The 23,677-nt window shown below is 32.4% G+C and overlaps 4 protein-coding genes and 1 long non-coding RNA gene across 9 annotated transcripts in view; 3 read left to right on the top strand and 2 right to left on the bottom strand.

The window, feature by feature from the left end:
• Positions 1–7,445, top strand: part of Mib1 (E3 ubiquitin-protein ligase mind bomb 1) — a 338,292-nt gene extending 330,847 nt beyond the window's left edge. The window contains exons 10-15 of one of the 2 annotated variants that reach the window (XM_083083068.1): positions 2,806–3,025; positions 3,206–3,516; positions 3,835–4,009; positions 4,464–4,665; positions 5,189–5,346; positions 5,885–7,444. In XM_083083068.1, the coding sequence (XP_082939194.1) occupies positions 2,806–3,025; positions 3,206–3,516; positions 3,835–4,009; positions 4,464–4,665; positions 5,189–5,346; positions 5,885–6,025 (1,207 nt within the window). In that variant the 3' untranslated portion in view covers positions 6,026–7,444. Of the gene's footprint in view, positions 1–2,805; positions 3,026–3,205; positions 3,517–3,834; positions 4,010–4,463; positions 4,666–5,188; positions 5,347–5,884 lie in introns of both variants that reach the window. The other variant, XM_083083069.1, reaches the window with a different exon arrangement.
• Positions 7,446–9,426: 1,981 nt separating this feature from the next.
• Dlic (dynein light intermediate chain) lies at positions 9,427–13,208 on the bottom strand. 3 transcript variants are annotated; one of them, XM_083083070.1, is made up of 10 exons: positions 13,018–13,208; positions 12,754–12,827; positions 12,240–12,356; positions 11,936–12,166; positions 11,552–11,762; positions 11,283–11,471; positions 11,100–11,214; positions 10,862–11,002; positions 10,040–10,205; positions 9,427–9,978 (listed from the first exon to the last, which is right to left on the bottom strand). In XM_083083070.1, the coding sequence occupies exons 1-10, from the start codon at positions 13,191–13,193 to the stop codon at positions 9,863–9,865; spliced, it is 1,536 nt and encodes a 511-aa protein (XP_082939196.1). In that variant the 5' UTR covers positions 13,194–13,208; the 3' UTR covers positions 9,427–9,862. The 3 variants fall into 3 exon arrangements, with proteins under 3 accessions (XP_082939196.1, XP_082939197.1, XP_082939199.1); XM_083083071.1 differs by having other exon boundaries at positions 10,886–11,002; positions 13,018–13,156; XM_083083073.1 differs by lacking the exon at positions 12,754–12,827 and having other exon boundaries at positions 13,018–13,137.
• Positions 13,209–13,605: 397 nt separating this feature from the next.
• Positions 13,606–15,439, bottom strand: Mrpl15 (mitochondrial ribosomal protein L15). The gene is made up of 5 exons (XM_083083075.1): positions 14,946–15,439; positions 14,581–14,732; positions 14,320–14,485; positions 14,070–14,229; positions 13,606–13,983 (listed from the first exon to the last, which is right to left on the bottom strand). Exons 1-5 carry the CDS (start codon positions 15,054–15,056, stop codon positions 13,682–13,684), a joined length of 891 nt encoding a protein of 296 aa, XP_082939201.1. The 5' UTR covers positions 15,057–15,439; the 3' UTR covers positions 13,606–13,681.
• On the top strand, positions 15,192–17,969 carry Wwox (WW domain-containing oxidoreductase). 2 transcript variants are annotated; one of them, XR_014435832.1, is made up of 8 exons: positions 15,192–15,468; positions 15,593–15,657; positions 16,000–16,236; positions 16,310–16,505; positions 16,587–16,772; positions 16,851–17,106; positions 17,335–17,607; positions 17,725–17,969. XR_014435832.1 is itself a non-coding variant. In XM_083083074.1 (7 exons), the coding sequence occupies exons 1-7, from the start codon at positions 15,374–15,376 to the stop codon at positions 17,536–17,538; spliced, it is 1,239 nt and encodes a 412-aa protein (XP_082939200.1). In that variant the 5' UTR covers positions 15,193–15,373; the 3' UTR covers positions 17,539–17,700. The 2 variants fall into 2 exon arrangements, 1 of the variants encoding a protein (XP_082939200.1); XM_083083074.1 differs by lacking the exon at positions 17,725–17,969 and having other exon boundaries at positions 15,193–15,468; positions 17,335–17,700.
• A 4,190-nt stretch (positions 17,970–22,159) lies between these two features.
• LOC145961297 (uncharacterized) lies at positions 22,160–23,216 on the top strand. The gene is made up of 3 exons (XR_014435611.1): positions 22,160–22,332; positions 22,666–22,737; positions 23,021–23,216. It is a non-coding gene; the product is annotated as an uncharacterized LOC145961297 (long non-coding RNA).
• The last annotated feature ends 461 nt before the right edge of the window (positions 23,217–23,677 follow it).

Genomic DNA, 23,677 nt, shown 5'->3' with positions numbered 1-23,677 from the left:
GTCCGCTCGCGTCAGCGAGCAGTTTTATATCTGGAGTTTATATGAAATCTCTCTCTTCGAGAAGTCGTTACACTATGAATAAAAGTATCGAAAACAGCATCTGCGATATTCGATCTGCGGCAAATCCATTGAAATTTATCCATTCAGGTTGTTAAAATTAAAAAGATTAAAAGATGTATTGATATAAAAAGAAATCTAGTGTGTGTGTGTGTGTGTATGAGATGGAAAAATTTTAATCAAACTCTTTCATTAAAATTCGCGAAAATATTAGCAATTTAAAAAAGGCAATTTTTTTATAGATGTGGTGCATTTTTATCTCAAGAGAATTTCATCCGAATCGATGTTTTTAAATATCTTTGAAATACAAAAAGACATTATTATCTTGCTTTAATTCGAGATATGATAATAAGTGATCAGTTTTGAACTAAACGCAAACTATACGACGACGTTGACTTTATCGAGCAGTAAGAGATAAGTTGAGAATGTTTAACGACGATTCATTGATGCCAATAAACGGATAGAGATGTCGGCGAGGACTTTTGTTCGTCGTCGACGAGCGACGAGAAATTAATCGCAGTAATAATAACGCGTCGTGATATGCCATCTAAATGAAATGAAGTATTCATACGAGCCACAGATTATGACAAATTTCGCAAATTTCGTCTTTTCGCTTACGAAATGCGACGAAATGAAATTAAACCGGAGACTGACAGGATGTAATAACCGAGAAGGGTAATCGTTCGCGCTATGGTTGTTTCTATTTGTTACATCGTGCAAGATTGTGTCGTTATAATTATCAGCTGCGTTAAATCAATGTCGTCGCGTTTTTCATTCCCGTATGCATAATCCACGCAACGCAAAAATTCAAAAAGCAATTAAATTTTCTCTAGCTACGTCAAGGTTTTTGAATCAGAAAACAAGTCTTTTTTTTTTTAATAAAAAGATACTGGCTACCATACTTAATTTAGACAAGAGAGAAAAGAAAGTTTAATATATACATATACATCTTTATTTTCTCATCTCAGGAAATAATTACGCATTACAAGAATGGACAATTATGTAAGCTCAACATATATATAATATTTATTTTATTATTTTTATTATTTATATATGTATAATATAAGTCATCTTTTTTATCTTTTTTAATTGCTGTAAACAGTGTCGGTGAGATAAGGGATTTTAATTCGCCGCATTATTCCATTCGTTTTGATCGCAATTATTTCGGCAAGCCGAGAGAATTAAGGCAGAGATAAAAAGAACGGAGCAACGAGCTAGCGGAATGAAATTGCGGGTCCGATTAATGACGTAATAAAATCGCACGCGCGGCGCCGATGCGCGAGTATAGTAGCTGGACATAATTGGCAAAGTAATCGATTTATAGTTATTAACGCGGTAACGGTAACATTTGCGGCCGTTTGCATATTCATGACAAGGTGGAGTCGGCGGGCCGCGACTGCCGCTGCTACTGCTGTCGCGGCAACGGAATGCTACGGCGATCGCACTTGGATGCAAAACGCGTGTCCCTTAGACCGCGTTAATGAAAAACGACGCCACTTACGCGTCGTAAAAATTTGATGACCTCCCGCGGAACGCGGGCGACGCTTATAACGGCGATGCAAATTTAACGCAAACATCAATTACTCCCGTATGACATCGCGCGCATACATTATACCGCACTTGATATGCAAACGGTAATTTTTTCACAGATCGTTACTCATCGTTAAGATAGTAAAATTATTACTCATTAGAGTTATTAATCGCAAATTTTTCGGTTAAATTAAGATTCATGTGTCATTAGGTTTTCTTTCTCTCTTTTTCGGTGCATTATGTGTGATTTGATTTATATATCGCGAAAGTTTCTTTTCACCAAAAGACACATTTTTCCTTTTCAAGTCGCTGCGATCTCGCTGTTAATTGTTATTTGTATTTTACGAAACAGAAATCAAGCGAAATTAATTGTCAAAATTTCCGCGAGCGGATCTCTGATTAATAGATTCTGCGTGGCATAATTGGCGAGACACTTTTCTAAAGGATAGGAAAGGCCTCCCAAAGCCGTTTGTGCGAGACGCCTCGAAACATATGCAGCCGTCACATATGTGACGAAACATATGCGTGTCCGTCATGCCCCAGCAGCGGCTACCGCCTCGAAGAAATCCCCTTGACGGAGGGGCCCCGTCGAGAAACAGCTGTCCCCGTCTCTCGCGCCACCTCACCATGGGGTCCCTGCCGCGACGAGTAGTTAGAAATACGCGCGAAATACACGGAAGCAGATCACCTAACAAGGAAATTCAGGATTGTGTCTCCCTATGTTATACTAATAACACAAAAGGGGATGGAAATAAAATTTTTTGTTTATAATTATATAATAATAATTTAAAATTTATTATAATTAATGATAAATTTAATTATTGTATTCCAGCGAAATAATTGTCCTGTAAAACAAATATATAACGAAGTATATAAAATATATAAATAGCTAATAAATAATAAGAAAAGAAATTAAAATCTTGAATACGATAGGAAAGAAAAGATAATTAAATGTATATTGTATATAAAAATAAGATAATCACATATAAGACAAAGTATCTTGTAAAAAATAAAAACATGTATATCTTTACACGTAGAACGTTTTATAAATGTGAAAAGAGAAAAGGAAAGAGAGAAAGGTGGAAAATTAATTAGGGCAATTCGTTATAAAATAATTGGTACTGAAATACTTTGCAAGCGTAGCGAAAATGAATTTTCCGCTTGCAAAATGCAATCGCGGCTCTTTGCCTTAATGTCTTGCTTTTCGGCCGATTTCAGTGCGATGCGAGTTCTGCTGTCGAAACTACCGCGTCCCTGGATCGTCGACGAGAAGAAAGATGACGGTTACACGGCGCTTCATTTGGCTGCTCTCAACAATCATGTGGAAGTCGCCGAGCAATTGGCACGCGCCGGAAAAGCCGATCTAGACCTGCAGAATGTGAACCTGCAGACTGCTTTGCATCTGGCTGTCGAACGACAGCACACGCAGATTGTCCGGGTGCGTCCTTCACTTCCGTGTGAAGATTGTTTGACTCTCTCATAATATCTATCAATTTTCTATAATGACAAAAAATAAAAACAATCTAGGAATCAATATCTAATTGGATAATAAAAAAAATCTCTCCCTCTTTGAAGAAGAGTCGACAGTTAATTTGCGATATGATTTGTCCAATCGTAGTTATTGGTTCGCGAAGGTGCGAATCTGAATGTTGCCGATAAAGATGGGGACACGCCTTTACACGAGGCCCTTAGACATCACACGCTATCGCAATTGCGACAGCTGCAAGATGTGCAGGACGTTGGACGACTATTGATGGGTCTAGGCACTCAGGGCCAAGACAAGAAGAGCAGTTCCTTCATCGCGTGCTTCCTGGCAGCGCACGGCGCCGACCTGGAGCTAAAGAACAAGAAGGGTCAAACACCCTTAGACCTTTGTCCAGATCCCAATCTCTGCAAGACCCTCACTACCTGCCACAAGGACAAGGAGTCGTTAGTATCCAGCGCTCTTTGATCTTTTAATATCTGGCTTTTTAATTTCTTAAGCCTTACACCAAATGTAGTTGATACTCAATTACGTGATAATCAATTACTGATATTTATAAAAATTGTACAAGTTTAATTTGATACATAAAAGCAAAGGACTTTTTTAATCGTGAGAAATCAAACGCGAGTTTGCTATATTTCCTGCAAATTCGATCAAGTTAAATGTTCTAGGTTCTAGGCAATTTTTTATACAATTATTTCGTATATATCTCTTTGTATTTTTGAATATAATATTCATTAGAGTGCGACTTTTCTCTTTTTCAGACATGACATCGAGATCATCACCCCATCGGCAGCAATCGACGAATGTCTAGTGTGTTCTGATGGCAAACGGGAAATGTTATTCACTCCATGTGGACACGTGGCTTGTTGCAATGCTTGTGCACCAAGAGTGAAAAAATGTCTGATTTGCCGTGAAAATGTTCTTTCCCGAGTAAAGGTAAAATATTACTAATATTGTTACACGTTATTATCCGTAACTTACGCCGTTGACATCTTATTCTTAACAATGATCAACATTTTATGTTAGTATTCGATTTTTAAATTTTATCTCAATAATAATATTGCCAATAATATAATTCCAAGTTTCTTTATTTTCGAGGATTTGTGGGAAAAATCGATTTCATTTTTATACGCTAGTTTTACATGTTTTACGCGAAGACACACCTTCTTCTAATAATTTAAATCAAAATCTTCTATAGCGCCAATCAATATTTTAATCGTACTATAAATTACGCTCTTTACATCGATGTAATTTAACACGCCGTGTTAATTTCTCTTTAGATAGAGTAATAATAGTTGACCGGATAGTTCGATTCTATTCTGAAATAGATCTCGCAATTCTAGGCGAGTTCCATTCACGCCTTCGCGTAATAATGAACATTTGTTCCCAGATCGAAGAATGCGTGGTGTGCTCGGATCGCAAGGCGGGCATGCTGTTCCATCCGTGCGGACACATGTGCGCCTGCGAGGGCTGCGCGGCCCTGATGAAGAAGTGCGTGCAATGCCGGGCCCAGATACAGCACATGGTACCACTCTCGGTTTGCTGCGGTGGTGGAGGTGATGTCACTTACGTAAAGGGCTGCAACGCCTCAGGTATAACGTCCACTTTGCATAGAGCGCGCTTGATATCTCGCCTCGACCTATCTAATCGCACTGAATATATCAAACTGTTCCCATATGTAGAACGTAGTAGCGATTAGATAGCTCACCTCGATTTATCTATCTAGCTCATATAGATCCGAGAATGAATTAGAAAGATTAAAGATCTCACTTTTAAAGTATAATAATCAAAATGACTTTTTAGTTTTATAGTTGAGATAGACATATATATCTAATACATATATTATTTTTCTCTTATATTTTTCTGTTGTCAACATTTTATAATGCAAATTGCTCGACATCTATGTCACATACATAATTAATTATTTGTTACATAACATAATTAATTATTTGTTAATTTGCTCTTTTTAATTAACATTTAATTTTATATAATAACATTTGATATAATAACATTAATTATTATACATCGCGAATAAAAATATGAATTGTAATGAATAAGAACATCGTGTAACTTTCGTAAACTTGTTTTAAAAAAATTAATTGTTACATTACGAAGGAACGATATCTGAAGTCAAGGCAGATCCCGAGGAGGAGCCGACGCCCTCGAACAACACCGTGGCTGGGGAAGCTCTCCTAATGAACAACGGCAGCCGAGATACTTCCCACAGCGACATACAAAAACTACAGCAGCAATTGCAGGACATCAAGGAGCAGGTACGTGTCCCCTCTGCGTCTCGCTTCGTTATGCGCCGCTTTAATGAAACGAATAATTTCGTTTGTGCCGAAGGAAGAAGTCGGAACTGTGCAATTGCTCTGTTCCACAATTACCATTCGCTCTCGAAAAACCGGAATATATGTTTTCTCGAAAATTCCAAGCCTTTTTGTTGCACAATAATTTCAATCTATCATTCTGTTTAGTTTATATTTTGCCAATTAGAAGAAAATGCTACAATATTAGATTAACTAAAAAGATTTATCTTTCACATTCAAATGGACTATAATAAAAAATTAAAAAAGAAAAGATATTTAATATTACAAAAATACGATAAAAAAGAGATATAAAATTATATTTTCATTATAAGAAAAGATCGATTCTAAAATAATTATTCTAATTAAAAGAATCTTGGAAACTTGTATTAGAAAGGGGCATAGAGCTTGAATCATAAAATAATTTGTTCATATTAGAAGTAGAATTTAGATGGAAATATCAGAGACGATAAGTCGCCAGAGTCCGCTTGTTTTATTGTTGCAGACTATGTGTCCAGTTTGCTTGGATCGTCTAAAAAACATGATCTTCCTGTGCGGACATGGCACCTGCCAAATGTGCGGCGATCGTATGTCGGAGTGTCCAATATGTCGCAAGGCGGTTGACAAGCGCATTCTGCTCTACTAAAAATAAAAAGACTGTCACCGATCGCATTGCGCGCTGGAATTTTCCTGGGGCTATCACAATACGATAGACAAATTATATAATTTACGACTATCTGCAACATTTCGCGAGAGAAAAAACTGTCTAGTTTCTTCTTGATGTTTATTTTTGACAAGATTATTGAACAAGATATATCAGGCTGAATCGATAGAACGATATATTGTTTTGAAAAGACATGATTCAGTTGCATAAAACTGAAAAACAATATATATGTTGGAATTATGATCTTCGAGCAATAATTCATAAATAAAATATAATCCGATATTGATGAACGAGCTCGTACATATAGTGTACGCACACTTATATTATTTAATATTCATATTCCTAGTAAAAAGGAAAACTTGTTGCATGATAAATGATATATTACGCTGTTAAAGTTGTGTTTCATATATGTAGCCGTATAGTTATTAATACACGAATGTAACATATTTCCAGTATGTTTTATACAGAGCTTTTTATTTATCATTTATTAGCATCGTTTTTCTGCATAAATAAAAATTGCAAAAAAAAATCCAGTAGACAGAGAGTTCTTCCGAATATTTATTATTAATATATAGGATTAATATGTCTTTATATCCATCTTGAATAATTCCCATGTAGAAATTGTTAAAATTAATCAATAAAAAATATCATATTTGTGAATTATTTTATCTTTTGATATAAATCGTACGAGGATTATAATTAAAAGCGTTTATTAAAAAATATTACAATTTCCTGATACGTGATATGTTATCTATATATTACATAAATCGGTAAAAAAATGTTTTTGATTCAATACAGTAGTGATGTAGATAGGATGATAAAAAAGCTTCTTTTCAATTATATTTTTTAATTTAAAACTTTATTACTTTAAATTATTTTTTTAAGTAATAATTATGTTAAATGATATAGAGCTAAGCGATATAAAATTTATATCAATTACATTTATGGCATAAGTCCCTTTTATATTAACTTTATAATAAATATATATATTATGTGAATTTATAAATCAAACTTTATTAAAGGTCTGCCAAAAATATTAGTTTTATAGCGAATTCAGTTGGATGCACTAGTGCACACTGCATATTAAAGAGTGCCGTATATATGAATTTACAATAGTATAATTGAAATAATAAAATAATTAATTATTATTAATAACAATAAATTATTATTATTATTTGATACAAATAACGATAATAATATATAACTCAGAGAATTAATTATTTTATTTATATCAGTTATTTATGCTAGTGTAAATTTATATACAACAACCTTTAAGAGCATTAGTATGCACTAATATACAACCAAATGAATTCATTATTAGACTCTTGAAAGTGTGCATCATTAGTGCAATGAATAATATTTTATTGCACAACTATACATTATCATTATGTATTAATTACGAAGCGATGTGCACTTATGTCATTATACATTAATTATAAAGGCGCGATTATCTATCCTATTTTCCCTTTTATGACCATTTTAATTATGTATTTCTTGTATATATTTCATGTAATAGTAGTGTTTTTGTTTATGCATCTCTTCCGAGTTTGAATAATGAAAGTGGACAGTTTATTCCATTTGATTTCAAATTTATGTTCAATTATTTTGTGATTAATTCAATTTTGAAAATTGCTTATACGTATCAGATATATAAAATAGATATACAGGGTGTCCGATTCGTGAGGGACCAAACGAAAAGTGATGATAGATTGGGTCAAACTAAGAAGAAAAGTCCTCTACCATTTTGCAAAAATTCGCAATAATTATTAAGTAATAAGCAAAAATGAAGGTTACCTTTAATTTTTTAAATGGAACCCCCTATTTTTTATTATGTATTCCTTTAGCTTATCTCGAGAGCTTTCCAAAACACTTAAATAAAGTATTTCTTCATTGAGTACTTTTCGAGTTATGAGGCTTGAAATAATTTTTTAATTTTACATAAACCATAAAATATCTAGTAAAATATTCATTTTTCAATTATCTTACCTTAACACTTTTATATACAAAACAATGAGAGGAATCAATTGGTGTAAAGAAAAAACATAGTTGTTTTTAAAAAAAAATATGTAATTTGCAATTAACAATTACATATTTTTTCTTAAAAACAACTATGTTTTTTTTTTACACCAATTGATTCCTCTCATTATTTTGCATATAAAAGTATTAAGGTAAGATAATCGAAAAATGAATATTTTACTAGATATGTTATGGTTTATGTAAAATTAAGAAATTATTTTAAGCCTCATAACTCGAAAAGTACTCAATGAAGAAATACTTTATTATAGTGTTTTGGAAAGCTCTCAAGATAAGCTATAAGAATACATAATAAAAAATAGGGGGTTCCATTTAAAAAATTAAAGGTAACCTTCATTTTTGCTTATTACTTAATAATTATTGCGAATTTTGCAAAATGGTAGAGGACTTTTCTTCTTAGTTTGACCCAATCTATCATCACTTTTCGTTTGGTCCCTCACGAATCGGACACCCTGTATATATAATATATAAAGTAGGATTATTCGGACTCGCAAACCATTCCTGTGTTGATAGTATTTCTATATATTTTACTGCTATCTTTCTTGAATTTTATTTAGACATTCATCGTCGTAATGCGAATTATACGATACCATAAATAAAAATGTGACAATTTAAATTATATCGCAAATATGTCCGATAGAATAAAATAATAGTGCGTATTATTAATCGCTTTAATGTATCCCACCTACAAAATAAAGAAATTTTATAAACTTGCTATATAAAATACCTTATTAAATATCACATAATGAACTTGTAACTAGACTTGTATAATAAATGATTACTCTAGCTGAAAATGAGTATAAGAGACGATATATATATACGAAAAATTATTTATTTTCTTCGAGAATTTAAATTTCATATACATATAGCCACATTTATATATATTGATAACTGAATGTACAGATTTCTGTTCATTTGTTTGCGTGAGTTGAGTAAGATACTCACACAGTTTAAAATCTACAAAGAAATTATCGAATTTACACGCGCGATATGAACATCCATTCCAGTCGCGTACCATTAGCTATTCCTAAATATGAAGACTGCACTGCGTCTTCTCTTAGAAGATCTCGCGTATTTTATGAACAATTCGTATAAAAGACTATCTCACGCATTCGCACAACACATTCGCAGCGCTAACGGCACTTATGTCGCAAAAATTAGACCGAATGCAGTGGCGAGTCATTCTGGAGACTATCTCGTGCAAAATGATCCAGTACGAAACACGTAATAAAAGTATTCGCTTACAAAGAGACAAAAAAAAGATGTGCATTCGTATATGGATATAGCGAACACGCTTTTCACGTATATGTACGAAGGGCGATTGCTAAATAATTTACTATGACCAGGCGCTGGGGTATGTGCATAAAGCCTATATTTTGATAATATCATTATATTAAATATTTTAATTACATTAATTTAATAACTTGCTAGTTGTTCTCTGTCTGATATTTAGTCAAACACAACAATCGAGATTGTCGCAGAGTTGTGTGACACAGATTATAGTATTTCATTTTTTCCTTTCTTTTTTTTTAGATTTCCTTTTGTGGTTTTATCAGAGTTAAACTACCATTAGAATGATTAGAGCTAAATTTTATTTCTTCACGACCTATCTTTTTTTTTTACTATTATACTTGTTTATTGTGTTCCATATCACACAGTATGTGCGCAATTGTAACAAATAAAAGAGAATCCAATTTTCAATTTTTGTTTTAATTCTATCTAATGATAGCACGAAGCATCGATTATTCCATCAATAATAGGTCGCGAAGAAAAAGCGCGTTACCTTTAACATTCAGAGGACGAGTTTAAATTGGGTGGGGAAATTTTCTTCGTCCGAGTGAGACGATCTAATTCCGCCGCTGCATCGTTGCACATCGTCGCTTTGTCCACTGGTGTAGCCTCTAAGATACGAAACATTCTTTTTAGTATTTTCAGTACAGAAAGAAATTTATTATAACATACCAAGTTTTAAGGGACTCGTTCCAACGTTGCCTGGCGTTCCTGGTGAACCGGGCTGCACTCCAGTCTTCTTGTAAAGGAGAGAATTGAAGAAATTAGCTAAGACACCTTCTCCGGACGGCGTCGCGCCGGTACCCTTGGGATCCAGCTTCTTGTTCGGAGACGCCACCTATTCATAAAAATATTAATGTCCGTCCATTTTCGAAGCATATTATATTTGTCCTTAATCGACAGATCATACCACATAGATTAGAACATGCTTTCAAATGTTAACTAGAATAACCACACGAGAAAGTTGAAATTGAAATTACATGGATTATTAAACAATAACACATTGTACAGTTAATTATTGGGAGGTCTTGTATGTGGCTTATCGATATTCTTTATCAGCAAGAATTAAATTACTACATGTTAAATGAAACAATTAATTTGATATACTATGATGGCGCTATATTAATATATTGCAATTTTATCATTCCATTAAACGAATTCAGTAGATATATTAAGCAATATGAATCTCCTAGGAGGCATATAATACATGAAGGATAAAAATACATCTGCTTTCAACATTGAATGAATTGTCTATATGGATAAACAAATATACAAAACAACTATATGAATTATATTGCATAATGAACAAAACAATTGGCACAAACATATACCAAGTTATAGAATCAATGATTTTGTAATGAATGTCGTGACAAATTTGATTAATGAATTACTCGCACGATTCATAAATGCGATGAGAAAATTAGTAGCGACACTGTGATACCTTTGATTTGACACGCAACATGAAGAGCATGCCCTATTTATAAATGGTATAACCTGTATAATTGGTCCAGGGCTTGCCTGATTCCGAGTTGTTGGAGAACGAGTGGGGTCTTTCAAGCCGGATAGAGCAGCTTGCTGTCGCGCGAGAAAAGCTTGCTCTTCCTCTGCATGAATCTCCATTTCTCTGGCAACACACTAAACCGATGATGTCATTGAATTAAATATTATATAAGACTATATTTGCATCATATCAGAACAAGAGTTATATTAAAGAAACAACATGATAACATACTTTTCGATTTATCGCTGGCTGTGCAATAACATCGCGATAGTAATCGTTCGCTTTCATAGATTGCAAATTTTCATGTAGAATGCTAATTTTCTTCATGTTATCCCAACCAGCAGGACTGCAAACAATGTCTATTAACATACATAAATATAAAAGAAAGTCTCGGAAATGTAAGAATGTCCTTACATAAGTACTGCGTCCTTTTCAACAACCAATGCCGGTGTTCTAAACGGTAAAGAATATATCCTATGCGTAAGATATTTATAAAGCAAATCACAGTTTTTGTCCTCTTTCGCTGATGTGTAGAAGAGGCCCGCACCATATTGCAAGCAAAACCGCCTGATCCACTGCTGCATAAAGTCGAAGTGTTCATCTCTATATAGAAATAAAAAAATTATGTAGGATTAATATAATTTATATTAATAATTTGTGTGAATTCTTCAAGTAATACTGACTTGTAATCCTGTTCTTTTTCTAGAGTAGACATATAATCGGTTTTCGTTATGACCACGACAACGTCTAAGCCCAAATTGGTTGTAAGTACTCCCTCTGGTAAAGGTAAACTCTCAGTGGTATCATCATCTAAATTACGACTGGTACGTCGCAAAGGACTCCCAGGATCCAGTTCATCTCCTGGTTCTGTGTAGTCTTGCCATTTCTTAATATCTAATAAAATTGTACATAACAATATATTACATATATATAGTTATATTACATATAACAAAATTAAAAATAGATTCGCTATACCAAAATGCATATTGCATTTTAGTTGCCCCTATTTTAGATTAAAGAAACGATATGCTACTATGTATTATATACTTGTTATTTTTTATACTTACTAAGCTGCCTGCACCGTTGCCTAGTATCATTATCTAATGGTAATTTGTCAATATGATCGCCTAATAATGCTGCCCATGATTGAAGCTGATCAAGAATGGCCCAAGGAGTAGTCATAGCAGCAACTAACATAACAAGCGTATGTGGAAACCTCTCTTTGTTCAGTGCAAATCTCAAAAGATTTGCATGACCTGGGTCTCCATCCAGAACCCACACAGATAGCCTTGTGTGATCTAAAGTAATCATATACTGTGATATTTGTCAAAATACTCCATCAATTAATAATCAGATTAATTTTGCACTAACCGTCTCGATAATCATCCCTGACATCAATATATGCAAATTCTAACCCAGAACCTTTCTTTGGATCCTCCACACCTTGTAGCTTAGCTATAAGTGTAGTCTTCCCACTTTCATTATCACCTAATAAAAATATACCATTAAATACATATATATCTCCATAATTATCATAGCAAAAATAATATATTACATTTGTTACTAGTAATATTTACAAGAAAACACAAATATATTTTCTTCTAATACTTGAAACGCATTAGTGTCTATATAAATCGCAAGGGACGCGGATACTGTGATATGATATAACCTATCAGTACTCTATGACAAAAGTATCATGTGTAATATGAAAAAAATCGCAATGAAAAAACTCATTTATCTCTGACTGATAATTAGCACAAATATGGCGATGTAGCATTTTTTTTGTCGATGACACACACATCTAGCAGCGATATAGATACTTAATATGCGTGCTACATCGGCCTACGGTCGATCGGTCCGATCTCGGGATCTCGTTGACATTTACCTAGAACGAGGACGTTTTTGTTTGATGGTAGCTTGTTGTTGCTGCTATTCTGCACTTCTGCTAAAATAGACGACCTGTAAAGCATACGAGTAACGTTGAGTAAGGGGCAAATTGAAAATGTTCAATTTTTCTCACGCAACAATAGGATGTGTCATGGAAAACGGAAGACCGTCTCTCTTGAATAAAGCATAAAAAAACGAACGGCTGTTCTTGTCTCGCATTTCGATAAATGGATAACCATCACGTGAATATCACGACACGTACCACAAGTTATCCTTATTCTCGATGTCCTCTTTCTTTTTCGTCTGAAAGCCATTGCTCTGCAACATTGTGTCAACCGTCGTCGCTGCCATTATCATCCATTTGACAGGAATAAGGATATCGATTGCGAGGGCGCGAGCAGCGGGTGTGGTGCGATTGCAAAGTCGATTATATTGCATTTCGACTTCGATTAATCACCGTCAAACAAACTGATTCTAATCGAGATTATCGAGACGCTCGTTCTATTGACAAGAATGCTGGTTGAACGTTCTGTCAGTCGTCTTGTTAAACGATATTTACTAAAGTATAACATTATATTTAGTAATTAATTATATATACATAATCTTAATAAAACTTTGCTAAATATAATTATGAATATAATAATATAATTACATTATATAAATTATTACTATGTAAATAAAAAAATAATAAAACAAACATATTTAATCATAAGTAATAAATAAATAAATAAATAAATAAATATATATATATATATAATACTTTACTAAATATAAGTATTATATTTATTAAACTATCATATTAATAATATTTAATTATATATTTAATCAGATATTTTTAAAACAGGAACAGTTTTGTATTTATTCGAATGATAAGAATAGCATTTATTAAATCTAATTAATTTACACTGTATTTTTATATTCTCACTTTAACTTGCATAGAACTCCTTCAGATAGTCGGCTTTAGGTTTCAATATCACTTTATCAGGAACATTGACCACCCAACCTGGTTCCAGACCATAAAACAATTGTCGCGGATCCTTGCGCTCGCATAACATCTCGTAATCAGGATCGTCCTCAATTTTTGGTAACTCGTAACCGTACTTTTGGGCTAACACCAATCGTTCTTGAGAGACTTTCTCAGGATCGGCCAAATATCCTCTCTTAGCGGCGCTGGAATAATATTCCAGGCAATCGTCCGGTGGTAAAAATCGACGCGGTATCGGTTCACCTGAATACATTTTATAAGCATTACATACAAAGAAGGAATTCTTTTTTTTAGAAAATTATACAAAAGATATTTCTCTCTGAAATTACCTTTGCTGAAAAATTGCTCCGTATCACACATGGCATGAAGAGAATGCACGTCGTAATAAGCAGTTGTAATTATACCCCCATTTCTCTCAATAGCTGCAATTACAGGTTCACTGGCCCATTGTACCTCTATATTTATTTTAGCTTTAAAACAATGTGCACCCTTAAAGCAGAATTTTTACATTAATCTCAGATATATACATACAATATTAATATTAAAATTTAAAATGATAAAATCTTAAAAAAATGTTACCTCATCTGTCAAATGAACGCCCGCATGTTTGTGATTTACATTAATGTGGTATAATTTAGTATTTAATAATGTTATAAGATCAATTGGTTTAGTGATATCCAGCCGATTCGAATCAATAAGCATTTGCAGTTTATGTAAACTAAGCGGTGGATATTCTCGTCTCAAACTGAAATATAGAATAGCATTATTTTTTAGAAATTTCACATACATAAACATATATATTTTGTAATCTGATAGAATAAATAGATTCGTAAAACTTACTGATGACCCTTGTAGTAAGGTTCCATACCAAATCTCAAATAGAAAGGAGTATTGCCAGTTTCGTACCCCAAGCGCATATAATTTTGTCTCTGCCCAGAACCTTTTTGTCCAGCACCATGTTTATTACCATCATGTTGACCTCTGCCTCGTTTCTGTACAAAAGTAAAAAGTGATAAGAAATGAAACAATGATGGTGAGATATTGTCATAGAATTTGATTGAAACTGCATTTAAATTCAAACATATAGAAAATTAATCCAATACAATATTGCAATCTAATTATACGCATGCGTTTGTTTAAACATTTTTAAAAAATGGCATAAAATTGTTACATTATATTTTTATATTTTTCTAATTGTAACTTACATTTTTCCCCTTTAGCGCACTGGGATTATCTCGAATATTTGATAATGTCAATCTAGGTAATACTCTCAACAAGGATAACGCTAACTCTGTCCCTTTCTTATTTCCAGCCATATCAATGTATTGTAAAATTTCTCACAGATGATATAAGAAAAATAATTTATTGATCGACCCAAACAGATTTTCTTAACCTTAAATTAGGTATCACGCAGTAGTGACATCAACGGCGTTTGTCCAAAATAAGTAACAAGTGACAGTATTCAGGTTAATCACATATATGAATGAATATACAAAAAACGTGAAATATGTTGAATGACATTTGATGAGTTGAATATACAAATATGAATGAACTAAACTTTCGATGAAAGAAAGTGAATCTGGAGAAAATTTAAAAAAGTAAAGAGGGAGCTGATGTAAAATCTAACAAGGAAATGGTGGGTGTTTTGAATGATTCCGATAGCGAGGATGAGCTACCGCCAGGCTGGGAGGAGAGGACAACCTTGGATGGGAACGTTTATTATGTGAAGTAAATCCTCATCCAATAACATAATACTTTTGCACGAAAGGGGTTAAAGATCGCTTGTGACGATACAAGAAAAATGCTAACATGAATCTGCAGAAATTCAAAAGGTTATAATATTGTGTTGCAGTCATTACACGAAAGGCACCCAATGGACGCATCCTAGAACCGGTCGTAAGAAAATTGTCGATGGAGGTATGTATTTAACTTCAACGATCATCATAACAATTGCAACATATAGTTTATTATTATGTGTATAATTCTGAACAATATTTATTGGATTTCTCAAAATAGCCTGCAGTGTGCATGATAGCTATATTTTTAATTTTAGCAGAATTATATAAAAAATATCTTGCAAAATCTTGCTTAAGATTTTAATAATTATTATATTATATTAGATTATTATATTATATTAGATAAAATTGACAATATTTAATCACATTTTTCACAGAAACAAAGAATGTACAAAATTACTAATAACACTAATAAATATATAATATAGTAATTAAAACAGATCCAAATTTGAAAATTTATCAGAGTTGCCGCCTGGATGGGAGAGATGTATATCAGATGATGGTAAAGTGTTGTTTGTTGATCATACAAACCGTACAACGACCTATACTGATCCACGATTAGCATTCGCTACTGAATATAGAGAGATGTCTCAGCCAGTGCGACAGAGATTTGATGGAAGTAGCACTGCTCTGGCAGTGTTGCATGGCCGAGATTTACGCAACAAAATCGCTCTTGTGACAGGAGCCAATACAGGCATTGGTAAGCAAAAGTTGCTAGTATGCAATAATTGTTCTTATAATTTTACTGATTAGAGAAAACTATCTGTGTACAGGATATGAAACAGCCAGATCATTAGCTTTACATGGCTGCAATGTGATATTAGCCTGTAGAGATATAGAAAAAGCTAATGAAGCTATAAGACACATTCAGCAAGAAAAGGAGACTGCAAATTGTGTGGCTTTACAAATGGACTTATCATCGCTGCGTAGTGTACGAGAGGCTTTTGAGCAGTTCAAGCAGAAATTTAAGTAATTTCTTTGTACATATATTATTAAAATATTGTAATCGTTAATCACTTTACTTTAGAATGAAATTTTCCATTTCCTTAGATCTCTCCATATTCTCATATTAAACGCTGGTGTGTTTGGGTTACCTTATCAGCTTACAAAAGATGGTTATGAAACGACATTTCAAGTCAATCATTTGTCGCAGTTTTATTTGACACTTTTATTGGAACATGCTATACAGAGTTCCAACAATCCTAGAATCGTAGTAGTTTCCAGTGAATCTCATCGGTAATGTCTCAATATATTCTACCTTAATTAAATACAAAATCAAAATCTTTGTAATTGAACATACTTTATGATTTACAGATTTTCATCGATACATATTCCAGAAGATATTCACCAATCAACTTTATCTCCACCAGCATACAAATACTGGGCGATGGGAGCATATAACGATTCAAAGCTCTGTAATCTTCTATTCGCGCAGGAACTGGCACGAAAGTGGCCCTCTGTAAGCGTATTTGCATGCCATCCTGGTAACTTGGTGTCTACATCCCTAGCGCGTCAGTGGTGGCTATACCGATTGTTGTTCGCCTTAGTACGGCCGTTCACAAAATCAGTGGTATGGATAAATTTTCTAATAAATTTATATGCAAAATGTAATAAATATAAAATGCAAAGGGTGAATTTTGAAAAAGAAAAAATATGATTGTTTAAATTTATATTCTTTTAAATATTTTACACCTTTTTTTTAATACTTTATTAATTCATTATATTACTTCTGATTTTATTTGTTATAATCAATGAGAAAAAAAAAGATAGAATAACAACACATAATGATGCATTACAGCAACAAGCAGCCAGTACAGTGGTATTCTGTGCTACAGCACCTGAGTTAGAGGGTGTAACAGGAGGCTATTTCAACAACTGTTATCGTTGTCAACCATCAAATGCGGCATTAAATCTTACATTAGCCACGCGATTGTGGACTCTTAGTCAGGACATGATAACAGATATTTTAAAAGCAAATGGGGATAATTATAAAGATGAATAAAAAAAAGATTTCTTAATAATGATATATATACAGACAACTATAATTTGTCTGCCAATCTGCTTTAATAAGGTAAAACAGGAAAGAGTATTTTTAATCATATAATAATTGTATGACATATTTGTATATATATTTATAAAAGAAATAAATATTAATAATTAATAATGTTATAATAATTAAAACTTTTAGATTAATATTAATAATAATAATATAAGGGATATATTTATTTATATAAATATCGTGAGGATAATATTAACTTGAAAATTAAGATAAATATTTTCATTAAAAAATTTGGAACGAATATGTTAAACAAGAGGACCATTTCTCTCCCTATTATATATACTTGTATCATTTTTTCCATATATTTGTATAATTTAAATTTGTATTCTATTCGTACATGTGTTACGATTATTCAAATAAAATATACGAGCCAATTTCAAATTGTACGCGTAATAATTAATTATTTCTCAAAAACCGATTAATTTTAAAATAATTTTTCAATTCATGATTTTTAATGAAAAATCAGTGATTCAATTAATTAAATTTATCTTGATGCGGAAACAGACGAGACCCCCATAACTACGTCCATAACCATTTCAAATGTCTCTGTCTACTATTTGATTGTTTTACTGCGCTTTTATAAAGTCAGATTCTATAATATGACTTTTAATTTTGTATTTCAAATTAAATTATTATTTTCGACATAATTTTTTTTTTGCATTTCTATTATAGTCTAATCTACTAGTCACTAGTCGATTGTTTCTCTTTGATTTAAATTTGCAATAATTAAACGCATCGTGATTTTCTCGCAGTGAAAATCGGTCGGACTAATTCGCTCCTCTTTATTCGTCTTTTAAAAATAAATATCAAGAACAAGGTACACGAGTATTATTGTAAGTGTCAAAAAATTCGCGCGAATATTATAGTTGTGAATATATAAAAATAAATCCAATATATCATGCATTTTCTACGTTATATATTGAATCGAAATCGCGCGAAAGAGGAAAAGAAAAACAAGACTATGAATAGATATTACCATCCTTTATTAAAGATAACTAAAAATATTTCCCAATTTTTTCTCTCTTCGGGCAAATCTACATATATGACCAATATGATTAATGGATTCTATCTTTATATATTTATTATTACGTGCTATTAATTAAAGATAATAAATATTCAGAAATCAAGTTCAATATAACCACCATCTTCTTCTAAACATAAAGCAATTCTGCGCATGAAATTTTCTTTCACGCGACTTATCATGAGAGAAGTGATCTCCGCACATGCATTACGAATTCTATTTTTAAGAATTTCTACATTTTCCGGCAGGGTGTGATATATTTTATTTTTTAAGATTTAAAATACTTCTATAATTTAATATTCCGCTCGTGTATATTTTATAGTATATAAAATATTTCGACGAATTATCAATAACATAATGTTCGACTTTTACAACGTAAACAATAGCGTGCTATTGTTTGTATGTTATGGTTTTGCTATCATTTGCTCGGTGACATTCGAGCAGTAAAATAATGATGCGAAATATATATATATATGCTTTGTATGTTAGTTAATTGTTTAATAAATAATCGTTTAATTAATCTATAAATTGAAAAACTTTTACAATTTAATATTTTCATGTATATGTTATAGTACGTAAAATATTACGGCTTTGTTATCATTCGCACGGTGACACTCGAGCAATAAAGTAGTGGTGCGAAACGCTTCGCATATTCTATTATTGTCGAATTTTTTTCTAAACACGATTACGATTAATATCGAAACATAATTTGATATAATTATTAATAATTAGAAATTAATTAACTTATGATAAACGACGAACGATAACTTATGATAAAATTGTATCGCAACGATAAATCCTTATCGAATCGCAATCATTAATTACTGCGAATAAAAATTAAAACGGGGGTACATAAAAGGGGATAAAAGAATTAATTTTGTTATGATCTTTCGATTATTAATGTTTATTAAAATAATTTCCTTAACGATGACCAATTTAAATTTTCTTAATCGGCAATCACTCATAGAATATTTCAACGACGAATTATAACAATAACATAGTATAAGTCGAACTTGGTTGGCGATATAAACAGTATCGCGATAATGTTTTTGACTTACGATCATTCGCACAGTAACCTTGAGCAATAAAGTAGTGACGTTTCATATATTATCAAATTCTTTCTTTACATAGTCGAACTTGGCGATATAAATAGTACCGTGATAATGTTTCTGACTTACGATCATTCGCTCAGTGGCTCTTGAGCAGTGAAGTAGTGATGTGAGACGTTCCATATATTATCAAATTCTTCCTTTACATAGTCAACCTTGGCGATATAAACAGTACCGCGGTAATGTTTCTGACTTACGATCATTCGCTCAGTGGCTCTTGAGCAGTGAAGTAGTGATGTGAGACGTTCCATATATTATCAAATTCTTTCTTTACATAGTCAACCTTAGCGATATAAACAGTACCGCGGTAATATTTCTGACTTACGATCATTCGCTCAGTGGCTCTTGAGCAGTGAAGTAGTGATGTGAGACGTTCCATATATTATCAAATTCTTCCTTTACATAGTCAACCTTGGCGATATAAACAGTACCGCGGTAATGTTTCTGACTTACGATCATTCGCTCAGTGGCTCTTGAGCAGTGAAGTAGTGATGTGAGACGTTCCATATATTATCAAATTCTTTCTTTACATAGTCAACCTTAGCGATATAAACAGTACCGCGGTAATATTTCTGACTTACGATCATTCGCTCAGTGGCTCTTGAGCAGTGAAGTAGTGATGTGAGACGTTCCATATATTATCAAATTCTTTCTTTACATAGTCAACCTTAGCGATATAAACAGTACCGCGGTAATATTTCTGACTTACGATCATTCGCTCAGTGGCTCTTGAGCAGTGAAGTAGTGATGTGAGACGTTCCATATATTATCAAATTCTTTCTCTAAACACAATTGCAAGTGCAACGCGGAACTTTTCGTGTATGAGTGTAAGTGCAACGAGGAATTCAAATGAGTGTAACGAGGATTGAAGTGCCACGAGGAAAAAGCGAAGAAAGCAAAAGAAAAAAGGAAATCTTGGAAATGGATGGATCAATAAGATATGATGTAAGTCATTAATATTTTAATTATTCATCACATTCATTATTTATTATATTGTTACGTCCCCACGTCCCATCCCCCTGGATGTATTCGCTACCTGTTGAATTCTTTCGGCGGGAAGTACGTCGACGGAAGATCATTTTCGCGCGCGTTGTCAAGATGTTGTTATAAACAACGACGATCAAAGAGTTTGACAATGATCCCAGCTGTCAAGCTGTGCGGACGCGCGTCTATCTGTGATCCGTTTTACAATTATTCTGAATTCTTGTATGTTACTCGTGGTTTATTAAAGTTTTTATATCTTAAACCGCGTTATTATTTGCGCGAGCGTCAACGTGTGCCGATCGATTGTGTCGCGCGAGTTCGATATATATCGTTCCGCGAACGCAACAATATATAAATTATTTATCAATAGTATTTATTGTTGTATAACAACGATGGTCAGCTGAGTCGAAGAATAGCTGTCAAGCTATCCGGACGCGTTTTACATTACGGGTCGTTATCGCGAGATTTCCCCTGTTATTATTCATTGTTTGTGTATTCTGTGTTTTTAATTAAAGTTCTTAATTTCCATTAAGAGTATGTTGTTATTTTACGCGGTCCGCGAGTGCCCGATTGTGGCTGTGTTCCAAAATTCACTGCCAGTACTGAAAATCTATAGTGTACGTCACGTAAACTATAGATTTTCAGTACTGGCAGTGAATTTTGGAACGCAGCCTACGTTGAACGCGCTTCGATATCTCGAAGTCGCCGCCGCGGACGTAACAATATATTCAAAATTTACATATTTCTCGTTTGGTTTTATTTCTTTAATTTTGATTCAATAGTGACTTTAAATTGTAACATAGAAAAAATAGAAAAAAAAAAGAAATTTTTTTATTTATCATATTTTTAAAAGTTTATATCTAAAAAATATAAATTATTTTGTAATTACGCAATTTATAACATTAAAATATATCTACTTAAAAGTAAAAATTAATTGCGCGCAATAATTAGTTTTAAAATCAATTATTTTGAACATTGTTTTATATAATAGATTTTCTCTTATCTCTTATATTTTTATTTATCGTTTATATTTGCGAATTAAAATTTATATAGTATATTACAAAATAAATTATATATTATATTATATATAAAATTATATATAATATAACCCTCCCATGGGGTACACCTTGTCGCGGTGGGAGGGCTTAGTACTTGGATGGTGCCTTGAGGTTTATCTTAAATTTTTCTATTTATGATAAATCTTAAGGTGCCTGAATGGGAAGCTAAGTACCCTTTCGCGTCGTCGGTGCCGTCAACGTGTCGCGGACGGCAAGTGCTTCGTTACCGCGTTTTCGCGTTGTAGTATTCTCGCGTCGTCGCGTTTTCCCGGAACTTTTGAACTTTTCATATAAAATCCCAATTTCATTTATTGTCACGAGTCTCTACTTCCAGGTACATCTCGCGATCAAATATAAAATTACATCGCGCGATCAAATATAAAATTTTTAATCGCATCGAAGTAGTGCGAAAATCATTAAGTATTCGCGCGTAAAATAGCGAAAATAGCGATATAAAAATATCGCTCGTGAGTGCGGGAGTGCCGTTGAAAGTATCGCGCGTCAACAACATGAGAAGAGAAGGAGGCCTGGGAGAGGCATCAGGCACCTGTAAAGCAACTCTATGGTAAATAAATTATCGCTTATATATAATTATTTATTAATTGCGTATGCGCGATTTAAATTAAGTAATTAATCGCGTAATTTGATTTTTTATTTATATGACTTAAACAAGAGAAAAAGAGAGAAATTTTTACATAAAAACTGTAATTTAAAAGTTTCTACGTTAGAATAGCTTTTGATAGAATTATTAAATTATTATTTATTAATAGAATTTTTTTCAAAATTTATAAAATTGTTTATCTGCTTATTATTTATGTGCGTCAGATATAAAATTAAATGCATATAATAATAATTTTTTGACCATGATTACAATTTGAATCTTCTTTGTATGTTACAGACCAACAAAAACTATTGTGAGAGGAGGAGGAGGCCTGGGAGAGGCATCTTGCATCGGCGAAGCAACCTGATGGTGAATATTTATTATTTGTATATCAGTTGTTATAAATCGTACGCACAATAATTCGTTCTTATAATTTAAAGGAATTAAAGAGAAAATTAGAGAGAAAGATTTTTATAAAAATCATATATAAAAATTTCTATTTAAAAAGTAATTTTAAAATTTATAAAATCTTCCCACGTGTTTATATCTGCTTATTATTTTACACACCGGATATGAAATTCCGCACAATAATAATTTTTTGAAATATTGATTGTATTTTGTTATAAATGAATTTTATATTTGTATGTTACAGACAACGTAACTTCGATAATGACAACTCCGCTGTGGCACATCAATGCTCCGGTAAGTGATAAAAACTTTTATTTAATTTTAAAGTAACGGATTCATAGAGATTGTAGATAAATCCGTTGCCTTAAAATGGATGAGCTAGAATAGATTAAATTAAATAACTTTTAATAAATTCGTTCGAAATATATTGCATCCATTGCGAAAATATATTGCAGTATTTTAATTATAAAGAAAAAAGATAGAGAAAAGATTATTTTTGTATAGATTTTACCTAATTTATTAAAAATAAAGAACACTAAAAATTGTATCAATTACATCTAATGCTAATTTATTCGCTTATAACGCGCATTTATCTTATTCACTTATCTTACTCTAATTTCTTATTAGCTCATCCATTACAACATTTGTTGTAGATATTGTTTTTAAACTTAATGTAAAGCCAAATGATTAATTAATGAAATAATTTGTAATGTGATAAATGTAATATGATAAATGTTATACACATATTAATTTTATATTTTATTATAAATTATGCATTACTATAAAAATTTATTAATTACATATATTATTATAATATCAATCAATTTTTATTGATAATCTGCACAGAGACTTTTATATTATAAGAATTTTATATATTATACCAGGCTGCTAACAGCTGAAG

This window comes from Camponotus vicinus, unplaced genomic scaffold (genome assembly GCF_025532165.1).
Source record: "Camponotus vicinus isolate PSW18456_S1 unplaced genomic scaffold, iyCamVici1.0 SCAF_11, whole genome shotgun sequence".
NCBI lineage: Eukaryota > Metazoa > Arthropoda > Insecta > Hymenoptera > Formicidae > Camponotus > Camponotus vicinus.
The sequence above is the reverse complement of the archived record's forward strand: the minus strand, read 5'-3'. Positions and strand labels throughout refer to the sequence as shown.

Coding starts and splice junctions, on each gene's coding strand:
- Dlic (XM_083083070.1), bottom strand. CDS start 13,193: ATGCAATATAATCGACTTTGCAATCGCACCACACCCGCTGCTCGCGCC. Junction 10,206..10,861: donor GCCCTGGACCAATTATACAG/GTTATACCATTT, acceptor TTTTATGAATAG/GTGGCGTCTCCGAACAAGAA. Junction 9,979..10,039: donor AACGAGTCCCTTAAAACTTG/GTATGTTATAAT, acceptor TTCGTATCTTAG/AGGCTACACCAGTGGACAAA.
- Mrpl15 (XM_083083075.1), bottom strand. CDS start 15,056: ATGGCTGGAAATAAGAAAGGGACAGAGTTAGCGTTATCCTTGTTGAGA. Junction 14,486..14,580: donor CCTTACTACAAGGGTCATCA/GTAAGTTTTACG, acceptor TCTATATTTCAG/TTTGAGACGAGAATATCCAC. Junction 13,984..14,069: donor GGAGCAATTTTTCAGCAAAG/GTAATTTCAGAG, acceptor AAATGTATTCAG/GTGAACCGATACCGCGTCGA.
- Wwox (XM_083083074.1), top strand. CDS start 15,374: ATGGTGGGTGTTTTGAATGATTCCGATAGCGAGGATGAGCTACCGCCA. Junction 15,469..15,592: donor GGGAACGTTTATTATGTGAA/GTAAATCCTCAT, acceptor ATTGTGTTGCAG/TCATTACACGAAAGGCACCC. Junction 16,506..16,586: donor CAGTTCAAGCAGAAATTTAA/GTAATTTCTTTG, acceptor CCATTTCCTTAG/ATCTCTCCATATTCTCATAT.